Source organism: Ursus americanus, chromosome 26 (assembly GCF_024610735.1).
Source record: "Ursus americanus isolate L20-20 chromosome 26, mUrsAme1.1.p, whole genome shotgun sequence".
Classification (NCBI taxonomy): domain Eukaryota; kingdom Metazoa; phylum Chordata; class Mammalia; order Carnivora; family Ursidae; genus Ursus; species Ursus americanus.
In genome coordinates this window covers 24,675,576-24,699,316 of record NC_142152.1, presented here as the reverse complement: position 1 = coordinate 24,699,316, position 23,741 = coordinate 24,675,576, and the positions used below count along the sequence as shown (strand labels likewise).

Genomic DNA, 23,741 nt, shown 5'->3' with positions numbered 1-23,741 from the left:
AACCTTGGTGTTTACAATCATGCTTTTCCTGAGGATATGAACCGCATACAACTACTTCAGCTTCTGGTTCATTAGTGTGGAATCAACACAGGAGGCTGGGAAGATTTGACCATATTGATAAAAAAGCCTACCATTCTCTAGATTCTCCCCAAGATCCACCTGGGGTGTCGGTGATTTTAAACCCATTTGGCCCTGAACAGTTATTAGCTTACAGCAGCGTTTCTCATTAACATTTGGACCAGATAATTCTTTGTTGTGGAGGCTGTCTTATGCATTATAGGACATTTAGCAGCATCCCTGGGTTCTACTCACCAGATGCCAGTGGTGCCTTCCATCACGAGTTATGGCACCCAAACATGTCTCCAGACACTTACCAAACATCCCCTAGCGAGCAGAACTGTCCTGCCCCATTCAGAACACTGACCTAGAGAGAATCCATCTATATTCCAATGTACACTCCCAAGTCAGTTTAGAAAAAAAAAAAAAAGGTAAAGGTTCTTCCGTCTTTTTTATATTCTTATAGACCTCAATATGTATGAATATTCATTACACTGTATATATTCGCTTATTACAGTCAAATGTAATTATTTCTAAAAAGCGTCTTCCCTCCTCTGAATGTAATTGGATAGAATGCTCAGTGGATCTAAAGACAGTGTTCATTTCCATAAGTCCTTCCCTAGCATGCTTAAAATGAGCTCTCCACTTTCCCCATCCCGGATAAAAACAACACAGTTATGCCACATTATTGATGCTCTTATTGTGCAAAGGGCGCCCTGTGACTTTGTGCCTTTTCCCTTTGTTGTTGTTGTTGTTGTTGTTTTATCATCTGGGATTATTGACTATAACAGCGACCTTGTTGTCTTGTATAGCAGATCCTAATTTCACTAAATCGTCTCCCGACATCCCCATCAGTTCCCGTATACTCAAGCATTTCTCCACCACTTACACAGGATGCTGCAAACCTTCAACAGAAGGACGAGGGTTAGGCAGCAATAGCCAGTAATACTACCAGCTCATTGTTGACGCAGTCGCATGAAGGTGGTGTTTGTAGCTGTCATGTGTTTTACATGCGTTAGTTCATTTAATCCTCGCAGCAGCCCTGGCAGGTCAGCACCAATACTTGTCCTCTTTTACTATTGAAGGTTATAGAGCAATTAAATGGTTGAGCCCGGATTAAGACCTAAATCTATAACCTTGACTGCTAAGCTATAATAGTGTAAATGTGGGCCTCCTATACCTTAATTTTCTAGAAAAAGCACCAAATGTAGGATGGTATTTTTAATATGTGAAAATCTGTTGTCTCCAAAAATACATAAACACAGTACATGCCTCTTAGTTCAGCAGAGGTCTAGACGCACAGGACACCTTTAAAACATTATTTCTCACTACTGTTAGGTTTGGTATCAGGTGAATCAGTACTACCTAGTGACACCCAGATGGCTTTAAATCAGTGTAATTTCCATAACAGCATATGGCAAAGCTATGAATGTTTAACATGTTCAGCAAGTAATCTTGTTGGAGTTCTCTTTAAAATTACATTTGCAGCTGAAAAAGAAATCCGGCCTGGTTTGTAAGTGAGGCCAACATGTAGCAAAATGAGAAATCAGTTGAAAATTTTGCAAATAGGTAGTGCAAGTATAAGAAAAGCCCGCAAAGCACATTTTATGATGACATTTGTTCTACATTAATATTACTTAAACATTTTAAAACATTGATTCGTTTCAGTAATGAATGTGTAGACTCACCATTTGTAACAGATGTCTGGCCCGAAATCATGCATAATCTAACTCAGCACCATGAGAAGATCATATTTTGGAGAAGAAAATGTGGGAGCACATTTTGGCCAGTTGTAGATACCAACAATGATTTGCTTATATGCTTTTTATGAAAGTAATTCACTGAAAATGTTTCAAAAAAGCAGGAGCTCAGACGGGCAGTGAGACAGTTGTTAATCGTGTCTTTGCTTCACGGATAATCAGAAGAGCTACCTCCGGTTAATTATTGACATCTGGAAGGATATGCTTCAAGTAAGAGGCATGGGTCCTCTATCAAGAGAGAAGGTGCCCCAGTTTTATATGACATTATTTCCACAGCTATTAACTGCCCACGTATTTTGCTGGGAGACTTCAAGGAAAAGGCACATTGCAGTGACTTGAATTTGTTGGTTCTCCTGACAACCATGGTTCCAGGAAATCAGTTACTGTAGGATTCAGTTTAATTCGACAAACATACGGAGCTGCTACCACACCGCAAAGCCCTGTCCCACCTAATTGAGGCGAGGATGCAGGACGTATAAAGATGCCGGAGGCATGGTCTTCATGGAGAGAGTACTTACCAATTTGTCTCACTGAATAGATTAATTCTGGCCCCTTGTGTTAGAGCAGGAGTCAACCCACTGCCTCCCATGAGGCGAATCCTGCCTGCTGACTGCTTTTGTAAATAGAATTTTATTGAAGTTCAGCCGCGCGTTTATTCACGCATCGTCTGGGGCCGCTTTCACACTCAGCAGCAGGGTCGAGTAGGTACGGCAGAGAGTGAATGGCTCAAAAAGCCTACTATATGTACAATCTGGCCCTCAAAAGAAAACGTTTGCCAACCCCTGGCCTAAAGAAAGGAGAAATTACCAACCCTGTCTTTTTTCTTGTGCACATTTATACAATATGTCCTCTTTTTGATTAACCAATCAAATAAGTACTTCCCAGGCTCTTTGGAAAGTCATCATCCTTAGCTATGCATTCAACAAACACTCACTCAGTGTCATTTATGTGCCAGGAACTTACTAGTTGCATGTGACTGACATCAGTGAACAAAACAGACGAAGCCCCCTGCCTCTTTCGAGCTTCCATTCTCATGGCAGGACATTGGTGTTTGTTGTTGTTTAAGTACAAGAGTCAACACACATTTGAGTTTCTACTACATACAAGCACTCTGCTGGGGGCTGGAGAGAACGGCATAAGAAGAAAAGTCATCACCACCCCTTAGGAATTCAAAGCCTTCACGCAAACCGTAGTGCAAAAGACAAAGGGATAAATACTGTGACAGAGGAGGCCTCAGTAAGTTGCTGTGGGTGTTCGGAAAAAAGAAAGATGCTTCAAAGGCTTTTGAAAAGAGGTTTGTGATGACAAGGCACACGGAAGTGTTCTATGCACATTTGTTTGGAAGAGGATCACTATTAGCGTTACAGTCGTAGAACCCTGACGCCATTACTCTTGACAGACAAGGAACTGTTGGAATAGCAGAACCATTGTGGCAACTGGCTTCTCTCATTTTGTTGCTGTTGTAAAAAGGCAGAGAGACATGCGGCATAACCCCAGTGCTGGTGGAGAGAGCAGTGAGCAGGAAGTGGACAAGCCAGGTGCTCTTTCTGTCTAGGCTACAGCAACTTCCTGCTGTTTACTTCTGTGGCGACCGGATGGGTTAAATAGGTGATGGGGATTAAGGAGGGCACTTGTCATGGTGCACACCGGGTGACGTAGGGAGTTGTCGAACCACTATATTGTACACCTAAAAACTAATGTTACACACTGTGGGCTAACTAACTGGAATTTAAATAAAAACTAAAAAAAGAAATGATCAGATTTCTACAAACCTTTCAAAATTTTCAGTAGGATCGATGTCCACCGTTTCTGAGAGCATAATATAATATTGTACTAAGCTGACCAAGTTAACTGGACAAAGCCTGATGTAAAAGTTTATGTTTAGAATGCAATTCAAAGCTGAATCTGACACGACATTTTCTCTCCATGTGTAGACAACAGAAGCATTTCATGGCCTCTCCTTCATCTAATTGGGTTTCTGTAGAACATACCGGCTGCCTTGCTGTCCCAGCTGTTTCAAATAGAACAGAATGTTCAAAAGTCAACATAGCATTCCTAATCTTAATTCACATAGGAGCGTGGTTTTGTCCAAAAAAAAATCCCCATTTGCTACCCGCCCCTTTTTGCTCTCTACCCATACTAAATATATAGTTTTAATTAGCAGTGGAGTTTATAGTAAAATAACAGAAGGCACGTTCCCCCCCCTTCCTTCCTTCTCCTGAAAGGAAAATCATGATTTTCAATTTCTAGTTCGAAGACGTAGTACATAACATCTTTTTAAAGAAGCAGATGTTTTGCAGGATAAGATGAGGTGGGTGAGGAAGTGTTGACAATGGTTTTCGACACAGTGTATTGCATTCAGAGTCTGCCAAAGCCCTTTGTCATATTTGTTCAATGTAAGCATATGTATGATATAAGTACATGCTTTTCTCCTGGAAGCTGTTTCTCCCTCCTTGAATCTCTCCATGATTTGTTTATACTTTGTTCATAGCAGTTAATGGCTGTTAGCACTTCCTCTCTTAGGTCAGCGATTTCTATACGTAGCTTCAATCTTCTCCAGCGGTAGCTGCTGCATGCTATGCGTAACTCCTGGTGCAATTCAAGATTAGAGGTGGTGTTTATTTAATAACTAGTAAAACATATCACCAGTGTGTTATTATGGAAGTAATTTTACAGCTGTTGCTTAGAAACAATAGTAGCAACCATGGGAGAATTTGAGGAGCTTTAACCCCAGGTTATACTCCAGGTATCTCATTCATATCCACCTCTCTCCATGCTGTGATGAGAAATCATACATAAACTGCTATGCAAATATAGCTCCAGGCTTCCCCTATACCCAACCAGTCTCCCATCCTTTAAGCCTCTCCCATATAGCGATTTAGGGTGCATGGCAAATCTTAAGTTAACAATAAAAAAATACTAAGTATAACTATAGGTAATGACTGAAATTTGGGAAATGCTGTCCTACAGGATTATATGACTTTTGAGGACACTGCCTGCCCCATCTTTAACTCCAGAACACACAATGAGCATACTCTACATGCTAAATTGGTGATTAGTTGTTTTTATTTCCTCCTCGCTTCAGCTTTTCTGGAATTCTAACAAAAATTTAAATGCTGTTTTTCCAGTATTGCTTAGATGACACATCTGAAACTTTGTAGGCAAACAAATCATGCTGAAGTCTAAAGAGATTTTTATTCTTTTGAAGTGATCAATACTAACTTGCCAGCCATAATATTTAACTAGTTGATTTCATCTAGCTCTTTAAAAGCTAAACAAAAGATTGCCAAATGAATTGGAGTTTTTCTTTGTTATAAAATTTGAAAATAGCAATGAGTCAAGGGTGCTTATTTAGGAATCAACATGGGTACTTAGATGAGCATATTAATTTTTTAACCTACTTGATCCCCCCCTTTACCAAACTTAGTTCCCTGATAAGCACCATACTTTCACTTTTCCCAATAATTTACTAAACAACATTAGGAAAGATTGTGGAGAAATTCACCTGTAAAGGTGAACACTTTTAATCACCTTAAATTCAAAATTCTAGATGCCAAAAAACATAAGGAATACTGAAAATGTCTTATTTGTCTTAATTAAAAATGTCATAACGTATTTATCCAATAGCCATTTTTTTCCTTTAAAGCAGTCACTTTAAGAGAAGAAGCACTGATTCCAATGAAGCACCATGATTAAAACATCTTTGATTTCCTCCTTTGTTTCATAAGTCAATGGCACATTCTCTTGAGTATCCTTATTTATGGCAAATTTTAATCCACTGTGAGTAGATTTGGTTTCTGAAAATGGATGAAAGTCATATGGGTCCAAATCTAAAGTACGTTAAAAAAAATAAGTACAATATTTTTCATTAGTGAGTCACTAGGAATATTAAATTATATATAATAAAATATCAGTTGGATAAAGGTAAATTAGTCAAATGGCCTGATCTGGCACAGTGTTTTCATGAGTCTCTTCATCTGTGGACAAGTGTGGCTTTGTGTTTATGGTATTGTTGTATAAATTTGCATTTTCTGTGGTAAAGCTCGCTTGCAGAGTTAGAGTACTGGTTCTTCAGTGGTTCTGTTCAGACAGATTAGAATCATCAAATGTTAATGCCCAGAGGATTTAGACATGATCTGCTCCAGGGCCCTCATTTTTTGACATGAGGAAACTGGAATGTGAGAGTGCCGGGCTCCTGTTTCCCAGCTTTAACCATAGCAAACTTTAATTTCTTCAGTTTGGCCAAGAAATGAGCATATATGACCATTTTTGAGTTCCTTAATGCAAATAGCACTGTGCTAAATTCTGGACTATTGGGATGGGTAGATGGAAGGATCGAGACAAGGAAAGCCTCACCCTCATTAGGTTAAAAGCTAAAATTGCAGCCATGCAGATCAAGATAGGGAAGACACGGTTTAAGTAAACTATCTGCCAGGTTGAACTTCCAAATAGGAATAAAATTTACCGAAGAAGAGGTTAAGCTTTTTCAAGCACTGATGGTGAATTGGGAATTAAGACTGGGGAAGATGTGGAGGTATGGTACGTTGTTAGGCAAGAGACAAACTCAGGAAAACATTGCTGCCTCAGATTCAGAAACACATAAGTGTTTTTTTCCTTCTCTCCAGGGGAAGGGTTGGATAAATTAAAATAAAAAAAAAATCACATGTATCATCTGTCTTCTAAACTTTGAACTTATAATATTCCTGAGAGAAAAATAGTTGGTGGGCGTCATTAAATATTAATCATTAGAGATCAGTTTAGCAAAGAGATTTAGTCAGGTTGGAACAGCTTTTAAGAAACCAATTACAATGTGGGTTATGAAAGAGAAGTGGAAGAAACCCAGGGAAAATATTAGAAAATGCAAGTCCCTTCACCCAGTGGAATTTTTGCAGGGAATTCTGGCTAACTAGCTTGTTGAGACTTAAGACAGCAATAAAAATAGGTCCTTGTGCTAAGGATATAGAATTGGTAAAAGGCAAAAGCTAGGATTCCTAAAATTGCAAAGAAACTTCCTTTTTTAACCAGCATTTCCATTTAAATATTTAAGTATTTGATTGAAAGATGAGTCAGAATTCGAAAGAAGCATTCATCTTAAGGTTGCCTTGTAAAATTTAGCTGTATAGAAGTTCCACAAATTAGGGGCGCCTGGGTGGCGCAGTCGTTAGGCGTCTGCCTTCGGCTCATGGCGTAATCCCAGAGTCCTGGGATCGAGCCCCGCATCAGGCTCCTCTGCTGGGAGCCTGCTTCTTCCTCTCCTACTCCCCCTGCTTGTGTTCCCTCTCTCACTGGCTGTCTCTCTCTGTCAAATAAATAAATAAATAAATAATCTTTAAAAAAAAAAAAAGTTCCACAAATTAAATATATCAATGTAAAATTGGAGAAAACGGAGGGTTGGTTTGTTTATTTTTCCAAATTCTGGTATGTTAATTGTTCAAATGGTTGTGAGATGTTTTTCTTTGAGGGTATTCTTTTAGGGTTCATTTCATTAGTTATATTTCAAGGTAATATGAGGGAGTCTGACGGTCTTTTGGAGACCTATAAAATTTTGGACCTTAAAGATGTATTAGAGTTAGGCTTCCTCATTTCTATACATGAAAAAAAGGCATGTGAGTAGTTTGAAAAAGTCAACAATTTTAAAGGGAAAGGATAACAGTTCTAAATTGTATTGTACCTATTAACAGAGTATCAAAATATATGAAGCAAAACTTGATAGAATCATAAGGAAAAAATAGACAAATCTATACTTACAGTTGAAGATTTCAACATTCCCTCTCTCAGTAATTGATAAAACAGTAGGCAGAAAATCAGTAAAGATACAGAAAGCTTGAGCAACACTATCAGCCAACTAGACCTAACTGACATTTATAGGGTACTCCACCTAACAACAGCCGATTACATGTAATTTTCAAGTGCACATCTAACATTCTCCAAAATAGACTATATTCTGGGCAATAAAACAAATCTCAGTAAATTTAAGATGATTGAAATTATGCAAAGTATGTCCTCTAACCACAATGGAATGAAGCTAGAAATCAATAACAGATATCTGGAAGATTCTTAGATGGAAAATAAACAACATCTTTCTAAATAACCCTTTGGGGGTTCAAAAGGAAAATTAGAAAATATTTTAAGTGTATAAAAATAAAAGTACAATTTATCAGAATTTGTGGGACTCAGTTAAGAGAGTGCTTAGAGAGAAAATTATAACATTAAATGTGTATATTACAAAAGAAGAAAAATTGATAATCGATAATCCAAGCTTGAAACTAAAAAACAAATAACAGACCTAAATTAAGTAAAAGGAAAAGAATAATAAAGATAAGAGCAGAAATCAATGAAATAGAAAGCAGGAAAGTGGGGAAGGGGCATGAAAATGAAACCAGGTTTTTTGAAAAGATCAATAAAATTTTAAAAAATCTACCTAAATTGATTAGGAAAAAAGAGAGAATGTACAAATTGCCAATATTAAGAATGAAAGAGGGATATTACTAGAACTCTCATAGACACCAGAAGGATATTTAGGAAATGTTATGAGTATCAGCATAGTAACAATAAATTTGACAGTTTAGATGAAGTGGATATTCAAATACACCCTTAAAATGTGTTACCTCATAATTCTACTTCTAGAAATCTATGTTAATAAATTTAAAATGTGTACCAAGCTTTGCATACCAAGATGTTTATCAAATTATAATAGGAAAAAAAAAACTGAAATCAGCCTTACATTTCCAACAATGGGAGATTAGTCAAGTAACCTATGGTATAAATATAATGATGATGATGATGATAGAGAAAATTCCCATATATAATGCTACATGAAGAAGTAGGAAATAAAATTGTGGACAAATGGTAATCTCAATACAAAAAGATATTTATAATGAAGAATCAGAAAACATACCCTTAAATTAGGTTAATCGTCTACTTTTCAGTTTATTGCATTATTTTCTTCTCAGTTTCTTCTGTATTTTCCAAATTTGCTAAGAGTGAAATATGTCAGTGCCATGTTTTAATTGTCATATGCCAATAAGCTGGTTTTGCCATAGAGAATATAAATTACTCTTTTTCTGTAAACAGAAAACATATAATTCATGTCTTGATGCCAGTTGATTTTGTTTTAGAAATTTAAAACCATGACTTTTGGGAAGGATGAATAGGATTTGAATGTCTTTGGGTGCTTTATCCTTCCTCTGGTAGGCCCATTTTGAGGCTGTCTTTGCACTGTGTTTCATTCAGCAAGATGCCCAGGCCTACAGCTCCACTCCTGTTCTCCCACCATCTTTTTCAGTCCAGGTGCAAGTGGGCAAAAAGTGTGTGTTTGCTTCCCTTATTTTTTCTTATTGGCCCATAATGATCAAAGCATCTGTTAGCGGGAAGCCATTTACTATGCTTTTCTCTTTCATGCCTCATAGAAACCATGCTTAAATGGAGATTTCTAGCACGGGTTGAGGACATAACTCTCCTTCTCATTTGTGCATCTTCCAACTCTGTCCAGGCCTTCAGTGTTTCACATCTGAACTGTGATAAGCTAGCTCTGTTATCCCTGCCTCTAGTCGCCCTGTGTCAGCTTATTTAAAGTAGCTATTGAAGTACACCGGGAACATGACGTATATCCTTTTCTTTCCAGAGATCCTGCAGTGAATGACTTCTAGTTTCTTATGAAATCACCATAATTAGTAAAAACCATAAATCACTTGGTTAAAAACCTCAGGGCCTTCATCTTAAGTAGACCTAAACTCCCTTTTGGTTCGTGAAGGCTGATGATCTTGAACGATCTGAAGATTATGTCCATGCTTGTAGCTCAGAATAAATGGGCCTCTTACCATTATACATAAACTTGTTCCTTTTGGCCTTTCTTTTGCATTTGCATACATACGTGTGTGCCAAAGAGATAGAATATAAACTTGGTACTTGATACAGAGAATGACTAATTCTTCAAATGGTCCTGTGGCATGAGGCCCTATTCTGTGGGGTGACGTTTGGAGGAATCCGTAGGGGCCACCTCACCTGCAGTTGTCTCTACAGGACTCTGACAGCATTCTTGATCCCCTCTCCCTCGACCCCATAGTGGTCCTCACGATTACAGTTTTTTTTTTTTTAATGATTTTTTATTATATTATGTTAGTCACCATACAGTACATCCCCGGTTTCCGATGTAAGGCTCGATGATTCATTAGTTGTGTATAACACCCAGTGCACCATGCAATACATGCCCTCCTTACTACCCATCACCGGTCTATCCCATTCCCCCACCCCCCTCCCCTCTGAGGTCCTCAGTTTGTTTCTCATAGTCCATAGTCTCTCATGTTTCATTCCCCCTTCTGATTACCCCCCCTTTCTTTATCCCTTTCTTCGCCTACCTATCTTCCTAGTTCTTATGTTCCATAGATGAGAGAAATCCTATGATAGTTGTCTTTCTCTGCTTGACTTATTTCACTTAGCATTATCTCCTCCAGTGCCGTCCATGTTGTAGCAAATGTTGAGAACTCATTCTTTCTGATAACTGAGTAATATTCCATTGTATATATGGACCACAACTTCTTAATCCAGTCATCTGTTGAAGGGCATCTCAGCTCCTTCCACAATTTAGCTATTGTGGACATTGCTACTATGAACATTAGGGTGCATATGGCCCTTCTCTTCACTATGTCTGTATCTTTGGGGTAAACACCCAGTAGTGCAATGGCTGGATCATAGGGTAGCTCAATTTTTAACTTTTTAAGGGACCTCCACACTGTTTTCCAGAGTGGCTGTACCAACTTGCATTCCCACCAACAATGTAGGAGGGATCCCCTTTCTCCACATCCTCTCCAACAATTGTTGTTACTTGCCTTGCCTATTTTTGCCATTCTAACTGGCGTAAGGTGGTATCTCAGTGTGGTTTTGATTTGAATTTCCTTGATGGCTAATGATTTTGAACATTTTTTCATGTGTCTGTTAGCCATTTGTATGTCTTCATTGGAAAAGTGTCTGTTCATATCTTCTGCCCATTTTTTGATTTATTTGTTTCTCGTGTATTGAGTTTGAGAAGTTCTTTGTAGATCTTGGATACCAGTCCTTTATCTGTAGTGTCATTGGCAAATATATTCTCCCATTCCGTGGGCTGCCTCTTAGTTTTTCTGACGGTTTCCTTGGCTGTGCAGAAACTTTTCATCTTGATGAAGTCCCATAAATTCATTTTATCTTTTGTTTCTCTTACCTTTGGGGATGTGTCATGAAAAAGGTTGCTTTGGCCGATGTCGTAGAGGTTGCTGCCTATGTTCTCCTCTAGAATTTTGATGGATTCCTGTCTCACATCGAGGTCTTTCATCCATTTGGAGTTTATTTTTGCGTATGGTGTGAGATAGTGGTCAAGTTTCATTCTTTTGCATGTAGCTGTCCAATTTTCCCAGCACCATTTATTGAAGAGACTTTTTCCCACCGGATGTTTTTTCCTGCTTTATCAAATATTAGTTGCCCAAAGAGCCGAGGGTCCATTTCTGGGCTCTCTATTCTGTTCCATTGGTCTATGTGTCTGTTTTTGTGCCAGTACCATGCTGTCTTTGTGATCACAACTTTGTAGTACAGCTCGAAATCCGGCATTGTGATGCCCCCAGCTTTGTTTTTCCTTTTCAACAGTTCCTTCGAGATTCGGGGCCTTTTCTGTTTCCATATAAATTTAAGGACTATTTGTTCCAGTTCTTTGAAAAATGTCCTCGGTATTTTGATCGGGATAGCATTGAACGTGTAGATTGCTCTGGGTAGCATGGACATTTTAACTATGTTAATTCTTCCGATCCATGAGCATGGAATATCTTTCCATCTTTTTATGTCTTCCTCAATGTCTTTCAAGAGTGATTTATAGTTTCTAGAATATAGGTCCTTTACATCTCTGGTTAAGTTAATTCCAAGGTAACGTATGGTTTTTGGTGCTATTGTAAATGGGATGGATTCCCTAATTTCTCTTTCTTTGGTCTCATTATTCGTGTATAGAAATGCAACTGATTTCTGAGCATTGATTTTGTATCCCGCCACGTTACTGAATTGCTCTATAACTTCTAATAGTTTGGGAGTGGCTTCTTTTGGGTTTTCTATATAGAGTATCATGTCATCTGCGAAGAGAGACATTTTGACTTCTTATTTGCCGATTTGAATACCTTTGATCCCTTTTTGTCGTCTGATTGCTGTTGCAAGGACTTCTAGTACTATGTTGAATAATAGTGGCGAGAGTAGGCATCCTTGTCGAGTTCCTGATCTTACAGGAAAGGCTTCCAGCTTTTCCCCATTGAGAATAATATTTGCAGTAGGCTTTTCATAGATGGCTTTTATGAGATTGAGAAATGTACCTTCTATTCCTACACTCTGAAGGGTTTTAATCAGGAAAGGATGCTGTATTTTGTCAAATGCTTTTTCGGCATCGATTGAGAGGATCATATGGTTCCTGAGTCTTTTCTTGATATGATGTATCACGCTGATTGATTTGCGAATATTGAACCACGCTTGCATCCCAGGTATGAATCCCACTTGATCGTGGTGGATAATCCTTTTAATGAACTGTTGGATTCTATTAGCAAGTATCTTGTTGAGGATTTTGGTGTCCATATTCATTAGGGAAATCGGTCTGTAATTCTCCTTTTTGAGGGGGTCTTTGCCTGGTTTGGAGATCAAGGTAATATTGGCCTCATAGAATGAGTTTGGTAGCTTTCCTTCTGTTTCTATTTTTTGAAATAGCTTTAGGAGAATACGTATTATTTCTTCTTTGAATGTTTGGTAGAATTCCCCAGGAAAACCATCCGGGCCTGGAGTTTTGTTCTTTGGAAGGTTGTTTATCACTGACTCAATTTCTTCATAATTAATTGGCCTGTTTAAGAAATCAATTTCTTCCTGTTTCAATCTTGGTAGTTTATAGGTTTCCAGGAAGGATTCCATCTCTTCCAGATTGCTTAGTTTATTGGCATATAGCTGTTGATAAAAATTTCTAATAATCCTTCCAATTTCAATGGTGTTCGTCGTGACCTCTCCTTTTTCATTCATAATTTTAATAATCTGGGTCCTTTCTCTTTTCTTTTGGATAAGTGTTGCCAGTGGTCTGTCAATTTTATTGATTCTCTCAAAGAACCAGCTTCTAGTCCTGTTGATCTGCTCTACTGTACTTCTGGTTTCTGCTTGATTGATTTCTGCTCTAATTTTGGTCAACTGCTTCCTCGTGCATGGATTAGGCCTGTCCCTCTGTTGCTGTTCCAGCTTCTTGAGGTAAGAATATAAAAACTGCATTTTAGATTTTTCTATTCTTTTGAGTGAGGCTTGGATGGCTATGTATTTCCCCCTTAGGATTGCCTTTGCAGTATCCCATAGGTTTTGGACTGTTGTATTTTCATTCTCATTGGTCTCCATAAATTGTTTAATTTGATTTTTGATTTCCTGGTTTATCAAGTCATTCCTGAGCAGGATGGTTCTTAGTCTCCAAGTGTTTGAGTTTCTTCCAAATTTTTCCTTGTGGTTGAGTTCCAATTTCAGAGCGTTGTGGTCTGAGAATATGCAGGGGATAATTTCAATCTTTTGGTATCGGTTGAGACCTGTTTTGTGTCCCAGAACATGGTCTATTCTTGAGAATGTTCCATGGGCATTAGAATAGAATGAGTATTCTTTGGTTCTGGGGCGTAGTGTTCTATATATATCTATGAGGTCCAACTCGTCGAGTATGGCATTCAAAGCCTTTGATTCTTTGCTTAGTTTTTGCCAGGGTGTTCTGTCTATTTCTGATAGTGGAGTGTTGAGGTCCCCTACTATTAATGTATTTTTATCTATATGTCTCTTTATTCTGGTTAAGAGTTGGCTTGTGTATCTTGCTGCTCCCCTGTTGGGGGCATATATATTTATAATTGTCATATCCACTTGTTGAATACTTCCCTTAAGAATAATATAGTGCCCTTCTGCGTCTCTAACTATAGTCTCTAGTTTAAAATCCAATTTATCTGATATGAGAATTGCTACCCCAGCTTTCTTTTGAGGTCCATTTGCGTGAAAGATGGTACTCCATCCCCTTACTCTCAGTCTGAATGCATCTTTGGGTTCAAAATGAGTCTCTTGTAGACAGCAAATGGATGGGTCATTTCTTTTTATCCAATCTGCAACCCTGTGGCGTTTATGGGAGAATTTAAGCCATTAACATTAAGACTGAGTACTGAGAGATATGATTTTAATGATGCCATGTTGCCTGTAAAGTCTTTGTTTGTATTGGCTGTGACTTTCTGTTCTGTATCACTCTTGGGGCCTTTTTACTTTTGTAGAACCCCCCCCCCCTTAATATCTCCTGTAGCGCTGGTTTCGTGGTTACGAAATTGGTTAATGACTAGTGATTCTGAAATGTCTTTATTTCTCCATCAATTCTGAATGACAGCCTTGCTGGATAAAGGATCCTTGGCTGCATGTTTTTCTCTGAAAGAGCTTTAAATATGCTCCCCCAACCCTTTCTCTCATTCCAGGTCTGTGTAGACAGGTCTGACGTAATTCTGATGCCTTTGCCTTGGTACGTGAGAAATTTCTTTGCCCTGGCCGCTTTCAATACTGTATCCTTGGATCTCATATTTGCGAGTTGCACTATGATGTGACGTGGCGTAGGTTTGTCGTGGTTGAGCTTGGGAGGGGTCCTCTCTGCCTCTTGGACACAAATGTTTGTTTCCCTCGCTAGATTAGGGAAGTTTTCAGCTACAATTTGTTAAAATATCTCTTCTAGACCTCTGTTTTTCTCCACCCCCTCGGGGATGCCGATGATTCTAACATTGGATCGTTTCACTGAGTCAGTAATCTCCTGTAACCTACATTCGTGGGCGTGTATTTTTTTAAGACCGTCTTCTATTTTCATTTTTTCCTCTATTAACCCATCCTTCAATTCACTAACCCGTTCCTCTGCTTCTGTGACCCTGGCCATCAGAGCCTCTAGTTTTGCCTACATTTGGCTCATAGAATTTTTAATTTCTGTCAGATTCGCTCTCATTTCTGTCCTTAGGGATTCTATATTCTCAGTAACCTTTTCGTTAATACTTTTTTCAATTCTACTCATCATTTTGACCATCGTTACTCTGAATTCCATTTCTGATACTTTGGTTACATCCATATCCATTATTTCTGTGGCAGAGGCCACAGACTCACTGTCTTTTCTTTGCTGGGGGGGGCTTCTCCTTGTCATTCTGATGAGGAGAGCTTGCGGGGTTGTCCAGAGCCCAAATTATTGACTGGGTCCCAGGCCGTGCCCCTTGTTTTATAGGGATCTTAGGGATGTGGGCTTCTTGTTTAAAGATTTTATTTATTTATTTATGTGGCAGCCAACCAGCGAGAGAGGGAACAGAAGCAGGGGCGTGGGAGAGGAAGAAGCAGGCTCCCAGCGGAGGAGCCCGATGAGGGACTCCTTTCCGGAACGCCGGGATCATGCCCTAAGCCGAAGACAGGCGCTCAATGACTGCGCCACCCAGGAGCCCGGGTTGTGGGCTTCTTGATTTTTCAGCCTGCCTTCTGTGTTCTGGGGGAGGGGCCTGTCGCGCCGATACTCAGGCAGTCCTGTTTGGGTAGAGTCTCCGTGTCCCCTGCGAGGGGGGATGGGGGTGGGCACTCCCTGAGCCGGTATTTCCAGGCTTTTGTTCTCTGGCGGCTTTGGCTTTCCCTGGCGGTTTGCTGTGCCTCTTCTGAGTCAGAGCAGCAGCGGCCAAATTTCAGCCTCTGTCACGGAACAGAGGGATTGCGGCCCGTTCTCTACTAATGTTCTGGCCACTTTAACTCCGTTACTGTTGGTGCTGCTCAACCCTGCAGCGTCCCGGGATGTGCGCCCCACACCCGGCGTCCCAGCCCTCACTTCCAGGGCCGGCGCGTCTCTGTCCTTTGTGTTTCTAATGCCGCCAGCCGCCAGCCGCCCCGCGCCCGCTCCCGGATCTCCCGGTCTCAGTCTGGATCCAGTGAGCGCACCGGGATTCCGGGGTTCCGCGAGATGCCTGGTGGCGCGCGCACCCGGCTCACGGTCTCAGTCTGCTGTTTTGCGGGTGCCGACCACGAGTCCGCCCGCTCTCCCGTGCAAGTGGCTGCCGCTTCCCGGCGCCTGAACGCGGCGGCTCCCTCCCCCTTCCGTTTATCTTCCGATATCCGTGTGCGGTTTCACGGCTCCCCGCTTCGTACCTCAATACTCAGCGCTGGAGATGTTCATTTGTAGAGATCCAGATGCGTCTTCCTGCGTCTCAGGCTGATTCCATGGTTGTTTAGGCTGGTCTGGTACCTATCCAGCTCGACTCAGGGGACCGGCTGAAAACGGTGTCTCCTACTCCTCCGCCATCTTGATGACCACGATTACAGTTTTTAAACTGGTTTTCCCACTTCAACACTTGTGCTATTTCAATCTCTTCTCCACACAGAGACCAGAGTCTCTTTGAGAAATATAAATTTAAATCTCTTTAAACTTTATTTTTTCCAAAGATTTATTTATTTGACAGAGAGAGAGAGAGCACAAGCAGGGGGCATGGGAGAGGGAGAAGCAGACTCCCCGCTGAGCAGGGAGCCTGAGGCAGGACTCAATCTCGGGACCTTAGGATCATGACCTGAGCCGAAGGCAGATGCTTAACTGACTGAGCTATCCAGGCACCCCTAAATCTCCGTAAATTTTAAATAGAAATCTCCTTAAAGCCTTTGATTGCCTTCTGATTGTACTTAAGCAAAAAAATGCCAAATCCAAATCTCACCTCTGGATCTCATTGTAAGCACTTTCTGGTTTAGCGTGCTGCAGCCAACGGGCCTGCCTTCAATTCTTCAAACACACCAAACTTTCTCATCTCAGCCCCTCTCACAAGTCTGGAACATCATTCCCTGACCACCGTCTGCTGCTCTCCTTGCCTCTCACATTCTCATCCTCCACCCATAGGCTTTTTCCGGGCTGATTCATACTCCGCATTAAAATATTGCTTTAAATATCACATCCCTGAGGGGCCTCCTCTGGACCTCTAATCTCAATTTAACTATTTCCTATTCTTCTTATAGCAGTCATCGTAATTTTTCATTATATTATATTTTGTGTAGTTTATTTGTTTGGTGCCTTTCTCTTCTGTGAGCCTGAAGGTTTCATAACTGTATACCCCAATGTTTTGTTTGCTCTTTGACCAGCACATACTAAGTGCCCAGTAAATTACTGTTGCATGAATGAATGGGTGAAAAAAAGAAAAAAGTCAAGGGTAGTGTAAATAATTAGAACACATCTAAGAGGAAAAAAATTGCAATTTCACTATTTATTATAGAAAAATATATTAAAGCATTTGTTTTCAGTCTAATTAATAAATTATTTGTAGTTAAAATTCCCATTTTTAGCCAAGATTTGGGTACAAGAACACATTCTTACAGTCCATGAGGAGAGGGCCTTTTTCTGTATTAATTTGTGTTTATTAAATATTTGTTGAATGAGTAAGAGGATTGGTATAATCGTTATGGAATGCAGTGTAGCTAAGTGTATTTAAAAACATCAAACTGGGTTTTTTTGACCCAGTATTTCCACCTAAGAATTTGTCATAAGGAATAGTCCTAAATATAGAAGAGGTTATATATTTAAAAGTATTTTCACAGTGTTATTTATAGGAGAAAAGCATTGGAAACCACCTAAAAGCCCAATAAAGTAATTGGTGAGGAAAGCATAGTTTATCCACTAGATAATATATGAGTAACACATAAGCTAAAGGTTAAGATAATATAGTGACGTCAAAAGTGTTCAGAGTATTAGTATAAATGAATGAAGAACACAGTTTTATAACAACATTTACAAAACCTATCCACAGGGGAAAAAAGACTAGAAAGAAATATGTCATGCTGTTGGGTGAGTTCCTTCTCTCTCATTTTTTTTTTTAAATATTTTCTTTAGCATGAGCGCCTTTTTTTTTTTTTTTTTTTTTTTACAATTTAATTTTGTTGTATAACATAGCTCATATATTGAGGTTCAATTTCATTTTCGGCACATTTAAATGAATCCTTATGCTTACGTTTTGTAATTATTGAACTGAAGTGCTGTCTTCTTTGTTTTAGGATGACAGAATCTTTACAGAAAGTCCCCTTGCTCATGGGTTAGAGCACTCGTTCTCTTGGCATGACCACAGTCACTTCCTGTCTAGTCCACGATTTTCACACTTGAATTGTAAGTAATGAAGTCCTGTACCAGTTTTTAAGTTGGATTTAAGGAAATGCAACTCATAGAAAGATTAAAATGTAAGGCAAGTACGTAATAGTAATAGTCATGTTAGGAGTTTGAAGGAATTGTTATAATGAATCATACAAATAATGCCCCCCAGATACATTTATATTACCCAGTTTACTAAAAAGTGTATGGAATCCCTTCTTTTTAGACCTTACACTTCTCAGAAAAACTTAAAATGAATCACCCAAGGTAATAATCTTAATTAAGCAAATTTTTTGTATGGAGGTTGCTGGTAACTGTGGATGAGTGGGTAAAGGCAGTTAAGATAATATTATTATAAAATTTAAATCCTCAAAAAGTATAAAATCTTTTCATAGAACTGATCAGAAATACATCATCTTGTGCAAAGAATAAGGATACTAATACTGTTAGTGGCTAGATTTCATTCTGTGAATATACCTTAAATGTTGATAAAATGTTACCAGTGTGAACAAGGGGTGAGTTTGTTGACCCAAGATACCATCTCCCATCATTCACCTCTCTTCTTCTTTACTATACTTACTCTTCAACTCTCATTTTGTATGTAATATCCTTAAAGAAGCCTTTGGAACTACGGTTTTAAATATGGTGTCTGTTATGAGTGCCCCTAACACATTACAATTTTCCTTTAAAATGCTTCTTAGAATAATTATGGAGTTATTTTTTATTTGAATGACTTTTTGCTTAGTGATTATTCTCTTCACCAAAGAGTGAGTTCTGTGATAAAAGGAGAGATCTCTGTTTTGTTCCCCATTGCTTCCTCAGAGTCCTGCATAGTAGTTGGAACATAGTAGATGCTCAATTAATATTAGATGAATGAGTCTATGAGTTTTTTTTAAGTCCACTTTTATCCAAACCATTGGATCTCAAATGTTATTTAATGGATTCTTATTTAAATAATCACTTAGCTCCTCAATTTACCACAGACATACAGTTTGTATATTAAATCTGACAACTCTGTCATTTAAAAAATGTAGGTTTGCTATAAAATAAAATACCAAAATGAGCCACAAAGAAGTAGGTCAGATCCAAAAGTGATAACTCTCATTTTTGCTGATTTATATTCATGGATTCATTGAATAAATATTTATCAGTTTCTGATAAATGATTTGGTTTTCATTATATCATGATTATTTTATTCCAAAGGCTGAGCATTTTCTCTTTCCTGTCCTAACCATTTTGCTAAGTGATTTTATATGTCTGCATAAAACCCCTGCTATTCTAATCTGGCAGCTGCCCTTCAATGTAGATTGTATCTCAAGCCGATTATAATACCTCAGACTCCGAGATACACATATGAAAATGTTTTGTGTTTCATATGAAGAAACGGAAAATTTTCCTCAGGTCTGCTGGATGCATGTGAACATGTAGGCGGAGAGTAAGGACAAAACAGCATCAAACATCATAGTATCCCACCCATTAAGACATTCAGGAGCCTGGAGAAGATAAACAGCACCATGATATGGGCACAGAGATCATTGTTCTGCTATTTCATTTTGCCATTGTGGCTTTCATAAGGCTCCCTAGAAAGGCACCTAGGAAATAGTGGTTAGGAGACATTAGAGGGGAAACATCAAGATTTTTAGAATTTTGTTTTTTATTATTATGACAGGCAGTGAAAGAAACAACATCCAGCTTTACACTCAGTAGCATTTCATGACCAGCTGTGGTCATCTCTCGATCTATTCCTCACAGGAAGCCATAGATTTCTATGTAAATACTGGCTCAAAAAGAAACAAAGTTAAATAAGAATAAGAAAAAATATCATTGAGAACATAATTTGGATATGAAAGTACTTATTAGAGTCTACATTGAAAAATCTGACTGAAAAATTCAGCTTAAAAACTAAACCTCTTCATTAACTTCTTGTTAAATTATTTCATTAATTTATTAATTCATAGCTTTATGTTTTACTATTCCTCTTTCTGACAAGTCTGTTTTATGGTTTTCCTCCATACCTACCTCCATGCTTTCAAGGATACTTTTAAAAATTTAAAAGGTAACTTATTGTTAATCATTTTAAGTGATTGAATTAAACTTATTTCTAGAGATCATAGTTAGTCTTATTTAGTTTTCAGATAAACCTTGAATTTTCTGTATGTTTTTTCATAATGTGGCATTTTAGAGGTGGATCAGGATTACCCTGAATTCTCCATTTTTGTAGCACAAACAACTTCAGCTTAGTTACAGAAATTATCATTTAATTTTTCTTTACCCTCCTTTTAAACCTCCAAAATTAAGAAGGAGCGATGTCAAAACCAACAAAGAGAAAAATGAACCTACGGTAAATTGATCATACAGGGAACAGAATATGCCTTTTAAAATATCGTTAATGTCCTCAGAGATAGAAAATATTAGCCCATTAAAAATAAGAGCAAGATGCTATGAAAAAGGAGCACAGTATAAGTGGCCTCAGAAAAATATGAAAAACTAGAAAGGTGGGAGACAGAGTTGTGAAAATCACAAAGAAAATAGAAGAAAAAGAATGGGACAATAGCAGCAAAGAGATATTTAGAAAATCCCTTCAAGAGGAACAGTGCCTGATTAGTGAGTCTTGAGAGGAGAGAACAAAATCCAGGAGTGGGCAGGTAGGTTAGAAGGGCCCACCCAGCCCGTACCTGTTGCATGGCTGTCATCCTGAGATTTAACTTCACCCCCTTCCTGCGTTGGTGCCCAAGTTTCTCAGAACGCATGCCTTCCTTTGTTCGTCTTGGTTCTGTCTTTTGTGGGAGCACATCAAAGAAAGGGAGGTAAGTGCTTCAGTCATTGTATTTCTGAAAATAGATTTCTTCCACCACTCACACTTGACGAGACTTCGGCTGGCTACAAAAATCTAGGTTGAAAGTGACTTTCCTTCTGAAGTCATTGCACTATTCTCTCCCAAAATCTATTGTTGCTGTTGAAAAACCTTATGTCTTTTTGTTTTGATCTCCACTCCTTTGAAGTGATCTTCTCCACCACCACTAATGCCCCAACCCTCAGCCCTGGGACCTTTTAGGATCTTCTCTTGAACCCCAGTGAATTTTGTGATGATTTGCCTCCCTACAGGTCTTACTTTATTCACTTTTCTAGCTCTTTGATGGGCGGGCACTTTTAAGCTGGACACTCATGTTTAGTTCTCTCAACTTGATGGAAGAAAGGAAAGATTCCATTAGGAAAATCTTTAGAAAATAAAGATGTTTGGTTATTTGATTCAGTTGAGCACTTAGAATATGGCAGATCTCATTGAGCTATTAGAAATAATTAAGGATAGTCACAGAGAAAGAGCAAATAAAAAACAAAAATAAAAACATGGGTGCATTAATAACTCTAGGGGGAAAAATGGGTAAGAAAAGAAACGTTGTCATAGTATACTTAGTAGGTTTGTGTGAGCCACATTTATATAATATTATAAATACTACTGACACAACTAGAAGTTCAAGTGTAACTATATGAGGAGGACAGGGTGAGGGGAAGTGGATGGGTGTGAATATGTCTATAAATGATAAGTCAGAAAATAGCCATATAAGCTTCTTTTTCTTACAAAAAGTGAAAGAAGTACAGAAAAGAAAGCTGAAAAGGTTGATTGTGGTTGACTCTGGAGTGCAGGATTGGGGGACTGGGCGGGATAGGGTAAGAGGCTGCTGCCTCTGTGTAGCCCTTCAGTGCTATGTGATAGATGCATGTACAGTTTGGCTGAAAAGGCATCTTGTAAAAATAAAATGCTACTAAGAACACCCGAGCTTTTATGTCTGACTAGCAAGTGTTCGATTTTGTCATGGCCTTCTGAATGGAACATGAAAGCTGGGGGCTGACGTTGAGAGCAGTTTAGACCTGTACAGAGACGTGAGGAGGGCATAACCGTAGGGGCTGAGGCAGACGAGAGTTTACGAGCCCACAGAACAGGCTCCTTCTCACTCAAGCTGGGATTTGTACCGGACGAGGCCCTTTTGTGTGTGCCGGAGATGCTAAGGCGTTCGTTCTGCTGACTTAGGGGCCCTGTCAAACTGTGACCAAATGAAGGCGTAGAATCACTGACCATGGAAAAAACAAAGGAAATGGGAAAATACTGCATAATTTGTGGTCTCTGAAAGGATCCAGCATTAATGAAAGTTTGTTTTAAGTAGTAATTTATGTCAGCTTTGTGTAGTTCAGGTCAATTCAAGAAAAGGTAGATTCCTTCTGCCAGGAAGAAGGGAAGAAATGTATAAATTGTAAGTTTATATTACCATTGGAAATAGGAACACAGAAATCCATTATTTAGAGCCATGATTACTACCAAATTTATCCTGGCTGGCTGGAAGTGATGGCCGTGATTCAGGACACTCTTTTAGAAGGCTTGGATTCCATTACCTTCAGCCTCTAGACAGTGGGGGCTTAGAAAGAGAGACTTATAATGCCAGCTTTTGAAACTGTCATTTTTACTTTTTATAAGTAGTGACTGACCACTGGTCTCCATGTATAGCTTCTTTTAGGCTAAAGGAACACAACTCCCAAGACAGGGCTGTCACTCTCGGGGCCAGGACTGGGCTGGATTTGAGGGAGGGCTGTAGTAATCTGATGACTTCTCGAAATCTCGAGTCCTTTGAGATTAAAATGCCTAATGTTTGTGGAGTTGGTATCTCTAAACTAAATTTTAAAAATAAATGCAGATTTCAAATTTTCTGTAATTCTAAAACTGTTGTCAGTAATATTTATTAAAATACATAAACCCAAAAAGAAAGAACTGTGATTTTTCAAGGGGAGGCGGGGGAGGGGGGGAAGGAATGTTATCTTCAGATTATTGTAGGATTTGAATGTGAATCTTACATATTAATTTAACTTGATATTCTTTAAAAAGCAAGACAATGAAAGTTACTAAAAGGAACTTTCTTTTGCTTTCTTACCCCAGTTTATATTGCTATGAAAAGAAAAGTTACTGTTCTCAGTTTGTGTTTTGAGGGGCCTTTAGCGGGGGTTTAAGTCCCTCTGATGAAAAATAATTTCTCCACAGCAAGCATAGTACACTCTTTTCTATGTTGTGTCTCAGGATCCACTGGCTAAATGAACTGCTTTATATGTAGTCTGTCCTCAGACTTGCAGAATAAAATGCCAAAGATTTATGGCAATCAAATGTAGGGTACTGATAAAGGTTAAAAAAAAAGATTGTTTCTTGTCCATTAAGGATTTATTTATTTCATGGAAGCACAACATTTGTGTCTCCATTTTATAGGTTTAGTTCGTGTGACAATGACTTTTGTGTGTGTGACGATCTTTTCACTGACCAGTTAGGTGTCAGATATTTCTAAATAATTGAGTTCTGATTATTTCAATTCAAAAGGTACTCTGCTTATACTTTCTAGAAAGCAGCTAGAAAATCCCCAATTGACTATCTCTTAAAAATCCCATAAGTGTGTTCACTTCTTCAAACAGTATTTGCTAAGCGGTTATTCAGGAGGCTCTCTGGCCTCGGGGAAGATCCAGGAAGAGAACAAGACAGAACACACCAGCTCATCTCATAGAAGAAACAGGCAGGAAGCAAGTAAACAAATAATTTTAAGTGGTGTTTGGTGCTATGAAGGTAAAATGATAGAAAGTACCTGGAACAGACTACTTTAGATTAGTGATCGGGAGATTCCTTTCTGAGGAGGTTACAACTGAGCTGAAGCCCAAATGGCAAGAATCAGCTGAGTTAAAATTGGGTGGGAAGTGTTTTCCTGATAGAGGGAGCAGTAGGTACCAAGGCTGCAGAAAAGAATCGGGTATGGTCTTCTAGAGAGTTGGAGTTCTGAGTG

General features: G+C 38.8%; 1 protein-coding gene across 4 annotated transcripts in view; it reads left to right on the top strand.

Moving 5' to 3' along the window:
* Positions 1-23,741, top strand: part of CEP128 (centrosomal protein 128) — a 375,253-nt gene that overhangs the window by 349,493 nt on the left and 2,019 nt on the right. For all 4 annotated transcript variants that reach the window (XM_045807714.2, XM_045807712.2, XM_087856159.1 and 1 more), the window contains one exon: positions 17,841-17,949. In XM_045807714.2, the coding sequence (XP_045663670.2) occupies positions 17,841-17,949 (109 nt within the window). The remainder of the gene's footprint in view (positions 1-17,840; positions 17,950-23,741) is intronic.